The sequence below is a fragment of the Mus caroli genome, unplaced genomic scaffold (genome assembly GCF_978045245.1).
Source record: "Mus caroli unplaced genomic scaffold, Mus_caroli_1 scaffold_10, whole genome shotgun sequence".
Classification (NCBI taxonomy): Eukaryota; Metazoa; Chordata; class Mammalia; order Rodentia; family Muridae; genus Mus; species Mus caroli.
The window spans coordinates 106,263,941-106,277,247 of NW_028227265.1; the positions used below are offsets into that span (position 1 = coordinate 106,263,941).

At 42.4% G+C, this 13,307-nt stretch overlaps 1 protein-coding gene across 2 annotated transcripts in view; it reads right to left on the bottom strand.

Moving 5' to 3' along the window:
- Window positions 1–13,307, bottom strand: part of Zmat4 (zinc finger matrin-type 4) — a 393,512-nt gene that overhangs the window by 147,039 nt on the left and 233,166 nt on the right. For both annotated transcript variants that reach the window (XM_021170888.3, XM_029480293.2), the window contains exon 4: window positions 12,621–12,777. In XM_021170888.3, coding sequence (XP_021026547.1) covers window positions 12,621–12,777 — 157 coding nt within the window. The remainder of the gene's footprint in view (window positions 1–12,620; window positions 12,778–13,307) is intronic.

Consider the following 13,307-nt stretch of genomic DNA (forward strand, 5'->3'; position numbering starts at 1 on the left):
TCAGCCTGTACCCGCTTCTCAGGCAAGTGATCTGAACAGGTAGCAATCTGGCAGCAGTCAACCCCACAGATGACTGGGGACTGCCAGCTTCTAATGTTCTCCCTAACTTCCCAGGGTTGAGGCCTTTGCTCAAAATTTCTAGATCCGGCCTGTAGCCATCCCCCACTCACAATAAAAAATTGTGGCCTGCAGAGGAAATTGAAAAGGCTTAGTAGGGTCCCCTTAATCTCTCCTTTGTAACTCATAATACAACAAAATGCTCTTGAAAATCGTAGGTAAATTTAAAGCCCTCTATTCCCATGCACTTAGCAGACAAGTGGAAATCACTTAGTGGGAAATCCACCCGAGAAGCAGTTTCTTTGAAGGTGATCCAAGTTTAAAAAAGAAAAAAGAAAAAGAAAAAAAGATTGCTAAGCTTCTGTTTTCCTGAGCCAACTCCCTGTCGACACACTTTATAAAAATTAACATGTTTTCTACTGTATTCCAAACACAAAGCTAAACCCAAAGGCCTTGCTCTCCTACCTTAAGGTGAACTGAACTGTATTGATGATCAGTAGTAGGGGAGGGGAAGGAATCTGAACGTGAAAGAGGAATGTGCCTGCTGTCAGGACAGACATTGACTCCATAGGAACAAGAGAGGGAAAGGAAGGTCCTGAAAATCAACAAAGTTCTGTGCAGCTTGAGAGCAGTTCAGAACAGGTATAGGGGGCCCTTCAGAAACACATACTGAGAAACCTTGGTCCTGTCTTCCAGAACTCAGCATGGAGATGCTCAGTGCAAAGCCTGCCAAGGAAGAATGGTGAGAGAGACCCAGTTCAAGGGAAGTCCTGGGCCTAGTGGGTAGCCTGTTGAGATCAAGTATGAAACAGCATCCTGGAGTAATCACACTTGGAGCAATCACAACGAGGCCCAAGCCTAGAGGCAGAGATACCACTGAGTATATTTATAGGCTTTTTCTGTATCCTTAAAGAGAGGGGGAACTATAGACATTGATGGAAACTGGCCTTTTTTTAACCAAGCTTCATGGTCAGAGAAAATTTAAATCTAAATATGCTAAATATGAAAAGTATTAAATATAAAAAAGACTAGATCATTTATATCTAAATAATAAATAGATTTATAGAGAGATATAGAGATACATAGATAAAATATATTTTAATATCTAAATTTCCTAAATATCAAGCAATAAAATGCTTACTTATTCCAGCACATCACCTGCTAAAATATGTTTGTCAAATAAAGAGGAAACATGGTGCTTTAAGGCTGGTGTTCAAGATCTGTGGGAACTTCAAGGAACAGGGATGTTCAGACCTCACTGCTCATTATTTCAGGCATGATGCCTACCTGATGAGCCCTGTCTCACAGACTAGACCTGGTCTGGGCTCCTACCACAGCTCGTTGAATTGCAGTTGCTGCCAGTTGTGTCTGAATGGCAATGTGCTCCTTCTGTGTGCACATCGTAAGACTGACTCTATCTCCTGCTGACAGTTCCAGGATGGTAAGCACAGCAAACTGATCATTTTACTCTGCTGCTGAACTCCTTCATAGACATGGTGAAGGGACTCATTTGGTTGCATCCAGAAGCCTACTTAAGTCCTCTGTGGTCTTAAACCTCTCTTAATCACCAAAAGGAGAAACGTTGAGTTGATGGTTGAGTTGTGTCACTTATGACAGTGGTTGCCTGGTAGCCAACATTCATATGGTGCTCTCACCCACAACAAGAGCCTCACTATTTAGTGAGTCTTCAAACAATAGGGAATTAAAATCTGGTTGGGAAGGCAGGCAAAGCTGCTATCATCTCTCCGGTTGTAAGTATGTTCCATAGTAAAGACATCAGGGCTAGTATTATGTCACCTGCCTTAGATGAAAACAGGATAGGGTTCACAAGTTCCTGGTATTGCTTCTTTCTGATACCACTGGAACAACCTTTGAGAGCAACCTTTTACTGAACACACGTACACAGTGACTGTTAATATAAATGCTGAGATGGATGGTCAGCCTTTCTTTCTCATACTAACAAAGCTTTGTGTGTTGGCTTCTTCACAACTCATTTCCACTGTCAACCAGTGGCAAACTGAGTAATTTTCAAAAGAGAAATTATTTGTATATGAGATGATTACATTCTATGTTTGGCCTGGGAAAGGGGGAAAGGACAGTAGTTGAAGTGTTAAAAAACCCCAATTCATTGATCTTGTATCTTTAGTTAAAAATGCAAGAAGACAGAAAACTTGATCAAGTCATTGTTTCAAACCTGCATGACGAAAGTCATGGCCAAAAGATATCAACTCATATCATTCCAGGGCCGACACATTTAAGCCCTAGTGACCAGAGAGCGGTCCAGGAACTGACCAGTGTTATTACTCCTTCAAAAGGATACTCTGAAGGGATAACTACAAGAGAAGAGAAGCGTTCCTGCTGCTAACCACCCCTGTATGTCCTGGACAGCTGATTCCATCCCTCTAAGCTTCAGGTCCCAGAAAAAGAAAATGAGATGATTTGCAATTCTACAAAGCTATTTCTTGTATTTGCACGCAGCTATGAAAACAGGTATCGAGAGAGATGATGCCAGGCAATCTAAGGAACCTGAATCAGAGGATAGAACCGTAATGGTCTATAAAATCTCATATGCAAATAGGAGGTGTGGATGGAACCTGGGGTGCATACATTATTCAACATTTGAATTTATGTAACTTTCAAACAGACCTAGAATACCCTGATCTTTATTCATTCCTCAGAGAACTCAAATAAGCAAGTCTGTGTCTGGCATGGAAATTCATGGAAGACTCCTGAAGCTCTGTCTCCTCTTCCCAGGGGATAAAGGCAAAGAGAAATATTCAGTCAACACACTTACACATAGGAGCTGAGTGGGAGAAGCCATAGCTGATTTGTTCTAATTCCCATTCCTGCTCATTGTCTCTCAAAATGAAAAATGATCCCTTGCAAAAGTATAAATATCTGTCCTTGTGGCTGTGTTGCTACTGGTCGCCTAGTGTGAGCCCTGGAGTTTGAACTGCTGGAAGCGAGCCAAAATCAGCAGGTGATTTTATGATGCATGACTTACCACTGGGGAGCAGAGCTAAGTCCTGGACTCTGCAACCGTCCTGCCTTTTGCTTTGCAATTCTGACTGTACACAGCACAAGTTACTCACTTGCAGGTCTCTGCTGCTTCTTCAGTAAGATGCTCCTAATAATGATATATTACTGTGCTTTATGTATGACAAAGCACAAAGATTCAATGAAACTATAAATATGATTCTCCTCATATAATGGCTTTGTAATTACCAGCCTTGGTTACTGGCTCTGTTATTAAGCTACAGTCGGGCTACTCAGCTCCACACAGTTTAACCACATTTTGGGATTTTTTTTAATGTTAGTTTTTTATTTCATTGCAGAGTAACGAGCAGACTTTTTGAAGCCTAATGTTTAGAAATGAATATAGGGTAATTTTTGCTAGATATATACATAGTTGGTTCTCATTATTCATAATAGTTTTTAAATTGTGACCAGGAACAGTGAGTGGTAAGCTAGTGCTATAAAAGGAAGCTCCTGAGCTTGCCATCACATTCTGATCAATGGATCAGCGCATGATCTTGTTGTGTGTTTGTTTATGATACATTACTTAATGCACAGATTGAATCCATGGCTAGCGGTGTCCTAACTGAGGCTTGAGAGAACCTGAATTAGTGCATGTGTTTTTGCCATACCTCCACCTGCTTGCTTTAGGGACACTAAACAGCTCCTCGACACAACCCTTGAGAAATTATAAATGGCAAGTCAGTGGGGGGAAAATCATAGTCAAAAGGCATCACCCTTAATAGAAAGCAAAATGAGGACACTGCTAATCCTGTGACAGCTGACACCAGCAGGCTAGTCTTGCCTCCTTCAGCCTCAGGGTGGAGCTTTCCCATGGGGTGTCTCAGATCTCTCATGGTTCTCTACATATGTGGGAATAACTACAAAGTGATCTGGAAAGCCTGAGCATTTCAGTGAATCCTTACTCGCCAATGATAGGGTTTGACATATATGCTGATACACACTTACATGTATTTATATAGGACAACGCATTCACTCTGTCCTTACAGTGAGCGCTACAGCAGGCTTTTCAGTCTGTAGCATCTGTTTTCTTGTCCTCCTTCTACAATGCATTTGAAAGCTAGTGTACAAATAAAAATGTATGCAAACTTGCATAGGTAACCAGAATTTAAAAGAGGATCTGCCTCCAAAGGCTGGGGTTATGTCTTAGATTCTAATCTATACCACCCTTTCTCAGGAAAAGCTTTTTGTAAAGTCAAGAAAGTGAGCACCACCGTCTTTGAAGTTTAACCAAGGCTATTCACCTGAAAATGAAAACCATAAATATTTCAACACCTAACATTATTCTAATGTTTGCTCCCAGTTCTACACATCCAAAAGATATTTGCTCTGTATACCAAACGCGATGGCAAGCTTGGCAGCAAGACTGAGGAAGCAACACCAGGGTCCCTGCTAAGCAGGTCTCAGGGCTAGACTGCAGGGATTTCCCAGTATGTTAAGGGAGGTTCGGCACCACAGGCACGTCAAAAATGAAAGAAAGGTTATTGCACGCTTTAGTGTCATTACTGTCAGGCTAATGATGTTTGGGAATTTTATAAAACACTGATCTCCAGATCTACTTTTCTGGGAGTGATAGATGCATTCATAAAAGCTTCCAGGTGAAACAGAAACCCAAAAGGACAGTACATCAGCGAGATAGATTAGTCACTCCAGGAACAGCAATACTCAACTCCAGAGCATCACTAAAAGCTTACGTCTCATTCTCACATTTGTAGCCTGGCCATAGAATGACACCTATGTTATACCAATTCATAACCAACTTAATGTCCAGGGTAGGAGGTGAGCAGGTTTCAGATAAGCAACATGTTTGCCATGCGCATTAATGAACCCTCTAATGGATAGATATAGCAATACCTACCCATTCGGATTATGTATTCGCAATCTAAACTTTCTCTTCAATTTATGGAAGAATATGGGCGCTGCCTACAAAGATGCCTTTCTAGGTTTCAGATTTCCTCTTTCACTCTTCTTTCTTCCAAAGTATTTTAATCCTAATTTGTTCATACTTGATTTTATATTATAATTACATCATTTGCTCCTTTTCATTTCCTTCCCTCTAACCCTTCCTAAATCTCTTCTGTTGCTCTCTCTCAAATGCATGGACTCTTTTTCTTCAATTGTTGATATATCTATATATGACAATATATAGATATATATGTATAAATATATATGTAATACTATATATATACATATATATAGTATATATGTATGTATATATGTATATATATAGAGAGAGAACACTATCACTGAGCTGCATCCCCACACCATGCTCAGCTATTTTGACTCATCTTCTCTGCCAGGTTCCTCTGACTCTGCATAGCAGCCTGAACTTTTACACTCAGACTTGTTCTCATGTAGGAACCAAACACTGAGTTCTATTTTTCTATCATTCACTATCCTGGAAAATCACTGGAGTCAAGCTGGTGTCTGGGAATGCGCCAGAAGGGAGAATAGCTATGGAGATAGGACTCCTTTATGATGCAAGTTTAGAGAACAACTGGCAAAGTAAATTAACCCAGTGGATTCGCCTTGGACAACCAACAATAGAACAGCTCGTGTGCGAATTATATGTCCCAGAGAAAAGTCCAGAACAGAGTCAGTAAAAATAGCCGCCTTCCTGGAATTGACAGAGCCGTTTATGGTACTATAATAATGTGGCAGATGTGTCCTCTGATTATGTTATTGGCTCATATAGTCATCATAGTAATGAAAGGGAGACATAGGAAAGTTCAATCCTTCACTAATAATTACTGAGATTTACCCATGACTTATGCAAAAGCCCACAACATATTCTCTGAGGTTTCCCAAAGCAGGAAGGATTCCCAAAGACTAGGGGAGTCTGAGAGAGGATTTAGCAGGATGGGAGGTGCTTAGATACATACTGGAAGAGTGAAGAGCATCTCAGGTGTGGAACAGCTACAGGCAGGGCACATCTGGGAGTGGGGATTCAGAAGCCGAGCATTACATTTGAGAATGTGCGTTAACAAAGTGAGAAAGGGAACAGCAGCTAACGCAGAGCACATATGTCAAGCTTTCAAAACTTGGGAGAGCGACATGTACACTACCTGGAAACCAGTCGCCCAGGGCTGCGCATGGGTTTTGGGGAGCAACTCTACCCAAAGGATAAGATCCATATGAAGATGGACTTCTCCCCTCAGCTGCCTGGGATTGTGTTCCTGGGGAGCCACCAATGTCAGACCTGATACCATCTATCTTGCCACTTGGGAATCATATTACACAGCTACAGTCTCAGTGTAGCAGCATCGAAGATGGTCTATACAGGAGGCCAGGAGGACACCATCATGCAGCTCAGAGCCTGAAGGATGTCGCTGGCCTGTTTAGTGCATATCCTGCTGCACAGGCAGGGGAAGAATGGCTCTTCTATGGCCTCTGGGCTTAGGTATCAAGCTTCTATCTGTTTAGTCACCGCTCTTACTCTCTGATAACAGAAATCCTTCTATATCCCTGAGACAGAGACTCTCTTTGGAGTCCTAATCCTGGTTTCTGATTTCTTATTTTATCCTGAGTTTCTGTCTTTAAAACTACTCCCTATTGCTTCCACTTGCTAGTCTAGGACTTTAGCTCCTGTTGGCTGACTGTATCTCTTGCCTCCTGAAGGCTTATTGAGCAGACTTTGATTGCTCTTTTGCCCTCCACAGCCCTCCCCACCCTCTAGTCCCTAGTCTTTCCTTTCATTACCACCAGAAATGCTTCCCCTTTTCCAGCAGCAGTAAGTGTCAGACTCTGCCTCAGCCCACAAAAACACAGCTCAGAAAGTCTTGTCCTAAGAGATTCAAATGCAGTAGCTCTTATGTTCTAGGCAAGGCAGCAGCAAAACAAATATGAGGCTCAGAACGTGGAAGGGAACCAAGCTCTTCCCTCGCAAGAACGGGGAGATATATGCAAATGTATGCACAGCAGTAGAACAAAACAACAGACAAGAAGACTGAAGTTGGAGAGAAACGTGTTCCTGTTCCAACCAGAAAGTATAAAACTGACTCTGGTCGCACTGTGCCCGAGCTCCTGGTTCCTTGGATCCCAGGTCAGAGCTCTTCCCAGCCATCCTATCCGTAGATCTACCTGCATGTGTAGGAAATATTTGATTTAGCCGGCAGGAAATATTTGATTTAGAGGGCTTTGAAAAGTCATCTAAGCTAAGCAGTAACTAACCACTTATGGAACCCCAACTGGAAAAGCTCCAAGAATCAGCAGCAGACTCCTCATCAACAGCTCCCACATTCTCATTCTGCCTGTGAACATCTCTGGGTATCAACAGACTCTTCCCTGTCTTGAGCTCCCACCTAACTCTGATGTTCTGCCTACTCTCTGGTTATATCTGTTGCTCTTGGGCACATGAGCAAACACACATCTGCACACAAAACACATGCTCCACAATTACATCTCTTTCCTATGATAGTGTTTTAAAGACTTCCCCAAGAGTGATGTACTTTATATACTAAACAGACTCAATTCCTTTATTCATCCTCCAAGAAGAGACTATTCGTGACATCATTTTCTTACTGTTTGGACCCTAATTTCTTCAAAAAGCCCATGTCCCTCGCATTCATGGGAACTGGTAGAAGCAAGTGAGAAAGCATCAAGTTATCAGGCATGGACATTTCAATGACACAGTAGGATTTTCCAGTCTCCATGCCCTGAAAGGCACTTCTGGTGAGTGCTTACCTCCCTAGTAGAGACCTCAAAGCAATGTGATTCATGAATAAAACTCCAAATCTGGGATCTCAAAGAGCATATCTTCAGATTCTCCCCAAACCTCTGGTCTGCATCCAAAGTCCTGCTGTCAGACTGTGGGCAACATTCCTCCATCACTCAAGCTTTCTGCAGCCACACTAACATGCCCCAATCCTATCCCCTGCAAACACTGGAAACTATAGACACTTGCTCTTCAGTTGCAAGATATCAAGCTCACCCTGGATTTAGGATTCAATAACAGCCACTCACAATCATTTTGGTCCTTTGGGACTCTGCTCTAAGACGAATCTCAGGATGCTGGTTACACTATGAACATATCCTCTCTCCTTCACTGTCCCGGCCTCCCAGGGCTCTGTCACAACCCATCAATCAAATCAGTGAACCTCTCAATCATGCCTGGCAGTGACTCTGAAGCAGAAAGAAGCATACAGCAGAATCAGGCTGGATAAAAGGGACCCTGAAGGGTAGATTGTGAATTGGGAATTACCTGTTCATTCAATCTTGCAATTCCTCTGAGACTCTCTTTTTTATGAGATGAGGAGGAGTCATGGAAAGGTTCAAATATCAATATATTTCTTTTTTTTTTACTTTAAAAATAGCCATCATTGTTTTTTATTAAAAATTGTCTGTATGAGTTTTGAGTGTCCAGCCATAAATTAAACTGTCTTTGTCCTGTTGCTATAGTAATAGCTAACTGCCACAGCCATTTTCTACTTTCTGGCCTCTCTTCGCACAGCCCAGTTTCTCTGGTCTCACTGCAAATGATATTATATGGCAGCATAAATCACCCTTCCCACTTGGACAGAATCTGTACCTCAAGGTCTCTGGTCCAGCAACCCTCTATGTGCTTTTGTCTTCACAGCTATATCCAGACCAGAGATTCTAAGACAAAAATCAAGAAGGCACGGAACTGGTTTGTGTTCCAGTAGGTTGGCTATGCAATTTAGAAGTCCTAGTAAAGATGTTCTTATCTGAAGAAGGCAGCTCAAAGGGCATTAGGCCCCTCGGAGTGCTTAATTGATGTCTGATCTGAGTACAGATGCCGGTGGAAGAGACAGTGATTCATGGGTCCTGATTGTTCTTCATTAGATGAAATATGTCCACCCAGAAATCACCAGAGTTTGAGAGGCGGTGGTTCACAATATGGCAGCGTAAGGGGCATACCTGAGCAGGGTGTTGCTTCTCTCTAGCATCAACAATCAGTGAACTAGGTTTTACGTGTCTGGTTTGTTTGTTTGTTTGTTTTCCCCCTTTTGTTTTCATTACAGATAGGATTTTCAAGCCAGCTAAGCTGATTAGGCAGGACTAGCCCATGTGTACATGTGCACGTGGAAGCTTCAGGACTGAGCTCTCTCTAAGTTGCTATTAGGAAAGGCCTTGGCCTACAGAAGAAGCCAATGTTATTCTAGGCAAGGAATCCAAAGCACCTGCAATGCCATGGCTGGGGTCTTCTCCAGCTCCTAAGTCCTTTCCCTTACAATAACTGGGTTTGTATTTTAGACCCAATGCCTGAAGCCTGGGACCAGGGTCCTGTTCTCTTTCATTTGCTGGTTCTCCAACCCGATCCCTGCTCCTTAACTGATACTCACCTGTGATCCTCTTAAAGAGCATATCTTCGGATTCTCCCCAAACCTCTGGTCTGCATCCAAAGTCCTGCTGTCAGACTGTGGGCAACATTCCTCCATCACTCAAGCTTTCTGCAGCCACACTAACATGCTAGCCTTTGTCCCACCCATGGTCTCCCCTTTAGCTTAGGACACACCTTCCATCGCCTACTTCTACATATTTTTGTGCCCAATGGCTGGCAGAATCCCAAGCCTGAGGTTCAGTTTAGCTTCTTGGGACTCCAATTTGGTCTGTGGTTGTCACCTTCCAAGATTCTTTCTGCTTAAAGCAGGTGGATAAGAGGGTATGCTAATCATGGGAAATGGATGAGAAAGAGTCTATGTCTTAGCCAGGGTTTCTATTCCTGCACAAACATCACAACCAAGAAGCAAGTTGGGGAGGAAAGGGTTTCTTCAGCTTACACTTCAACACTGCTGTTCATCACCAAAAGAATTCAGGACTGGAACTCAAGCAGGTCAGGAAGCAGGAGCTGATGCAGAGGCCATGGAGAGATGTTACTTACTGGCTTGCTTCCCCTGGCTTGCTCAGCTTGCTCTCTTATAGAACCCAAGACTACCAGCCCAGGGCTGGCACCACCCATAATGGGCCCTCCCCACTTGATCACTAATTGAGAAAATGCCTTACAGCTGGATCTCATGGAGGCATTTCTTCAAGGGAGGTTCCTTTCTCTGCCATAACTCCAGCTTGTGTCAAGTTGATACACAAAACCAGCCAGTACATTCTAGGATATGACAATTAGATTTCTCTGCTCCCCAGTGGAAGAAGCTTCAAGCTGATAGTGTAATTTATCCTTTCCTATTCTGATCTTGCCTAACAGGTTCCTTGATCCCTGTAACCTCAAGAGCTAAGATAGCACCACAGACAGCAAGAACCCAGTTTAAAGGGCCTGAATTTTGTCTTTGGAATACATGTATTCATGTGTCTAGTGTGTGTGTGTGTGTGTGTGTGTGTGTGTGTGTGTGTGTGTGTGTGCTTCCAATGTTTTATTATATTTGTTTATGGAGGGCATGCTTGTCTTAGTGCTTATGTAGAGGACACAGTTTAAGTTTTTTTTCCTTCTGAGTTACAGAGACAAAGTTTGTAGCAGCCAGAGACTACCCCATCTGGGGATCCATCCCATAATCAGCCACCAAACCTAGACACTATTGCATATGCCAGCAAGATTTTGTTGAAAGGACCCTGATATAGCTGTCTTGTGTGAGGCTATGCCAGTGCCTGGCAAATACAGAAGTGGATGCTCACAGTCATCTATAGGATGGAACACAGGGCCCCCAATGGAGGAGCTAGAGAAACTACCCAAGGAGCTGAAGGGGTCTGCAACCCTATAGGTGGAGCTAACCAGTACCCCCCAGAGCTCATGTCTCTAGCTGCATATGTAGCAGAAGATGGCCTAGTCGGCCATTACTGGGAAGAGAGGCCCCTTGGTCTTGCAATCTTTATATGCCCCAGGACAGGGGAACGCCAGGGCCAAGAAATGGGACTGGGTGGTTAGGGGAGCCGGGTAGGGGAGGGTATAGGGAACTTTTGGGATAGCATTTGAAATGTAAAAAAGAAAATATCTAATAAAAAAAAATAAGTGCACACAAAAAAGTTTTTTCCCTTCTACCACAGAGGTCCAGGAGTCAAACTCAGGTTCTCAGGTTTGCTAGTAAGTTTAGCCACTGAGCCATCTTGCCAGCTCCTGTCTTTGCAATATATTGAGAGTTAATAAGTTATCCTTGAGATCTATGTCCTAGTTCCTGTATTATTTAAATTCCTGATGATGGATACAAAACCATAAAGAACTATTTTTGGCATGGGATAGTTTTTGATACATAAATAATCATTTTCCCATTTGCTAGCCAATGTGATAACAAAGATACAGCCTCTCTCCCCTCAGCACTACCTCCAAATACCCTGAGTTCCAGATGAAATTTAACAGCAGTCTTCTGCTTAAGCAAAGAGAACAGATGATCTAGTTACTCATTCACAGAAAGAAAAGATAGAAATTTTCCAGTGACTCTCTCTTTGAGGTGTCTATTTTAAGAGATCTGACGATGCATAGGTCACAAGGTTAGTACTTCAGCCTTTCAGAGAACAAGCGTCTCAACAGAGTGCCCCTTGTTCAATGCCACATCATGCAGCGGTTCCAAAATAAGCTGCACTCATTTCCAGACAAAACGATTCTACACCTGAATGTCACATCCACCTCCAAGAAAACATTATCCTGTACTCAAACTCAGATGAGAAATGGTGTGAAAAGACTCCTTGCTATTTGTTAAGCAATTAGCTGAAGAAGTACGCCAGCAAAGTCAAAACCAAGCGTTGTTTCAGACGCTCTCTCGTTTCCCAAATACCATTTAAAAATAATTACACCCACGATTTATGCACGATTCATTAGACAGCAAGATAAAATGCACTACTAAATTTTAATTGCACTGCAAGAGGAGACATAATGAAAAATATCCCCTAACTTCTTGGGATTATAACCCAGCACAGTAACATCTTCATCACAATGTAAATCTTGTCCAAACAGTTCCAGCATTGCTAAATTATTAAAAAAAAAATCTTAGTTTCATAATTTGGTTAAACCTCCAAAGACGTTGTTTAGTTAAACATTTAGAAGGTCAGCTAATCTGTGATCAATATTTAAGTTACTGAAGAAAGTTAATACGTTAGAATCACAGCTTCCCAGTAACAATGGCAGGAATGCCATAAATCCACGCTTATCTCCAAACTAAAGTGGCTACGAAGACTATGGTTTATTTGTGCTTCTTCTCCACCAAACTAAGAACACATGATGTCACTGCACCCTGGTGTAGTCAAAGCACAAATGGCAGGGATGCTAATTGCTTTCCATAGACACTGGCAAGAACCTACCACCTATGCAGTGTGCACAACCATACCAATGTGGACTGTGGGCTGAACTTGGAAAGAGCACTAGAGATGTGTATCTCACATGATATGCGATCAATGTGACAGACATCCTGGAGGCTGTAAGCATTAGATAAAAGACGCTGCACAAGCCCATGAACTCCTACTCTAATGGTTCTGTTCTGCTCAGGCTCCCCATCCATCCCTGTGGGCTTTGAATGGCACCTGCCATCTAACCCAAAAAGCTTGTAGCTTCTGAAAAAGTGGCTGATTCCTATGACTGAGAAGAGAGGTTCTCTGTAGCAGCCTGGATCATTTTTTCTTCCCATACATACCTGTGGTTTTCAGTGGAGGTTTCTCTCCTAGCAACAGTTTTAACCTTTTGGCGTGGATTTTGCCTTGGTAATGTGAGTCGGCCACCACGGCTGAGGTAAAGGACATGTTACAGAGTGTACAGCATTTATTCTTATCCACCATGTCAGCATCGCTTCCCTGCATGGGGAAAAGGAGAAAGACAGTGTCACAGGAGAACTCAAGTCCCATGTCATGAGATTTGTCTATTGAGGAACAGCTTACAGACATGCTAAACTTCCTCGTTATAATTACCATCACCTCAGTAATATACATTTATGCAGCGGTCGCATGTGCAAGGCCCTGCGTTTATAGCAAACTTTGCAGATATGAGTTACCCGAAGAAAAAATGAAGCCCCTAACTAGAAAAAAGCACATTGTCTGGCTCTGTGAGAAGAGTAGTTGGTAATTGCCCACATTATACTCATTAAAGTAAGGGAAATATCAAAGTTCACATGGCCTGAATTATTTAGCAGAAATTATCATTTGGCATTCAGCTCTGCCTTTACCAATTTTAGCCTCACCAGGATGCATAGCTGCACTGTTCAAGTTGTGTTTAGGAAAAAAAAGTTTCTCTAAGGACTCGAACAGTTTTCATACTTAATTTGCATATCTATCATAGTGCTATGATGACCACACCACCTAAATTTTTCTGGCAAGATTTTGTGTAA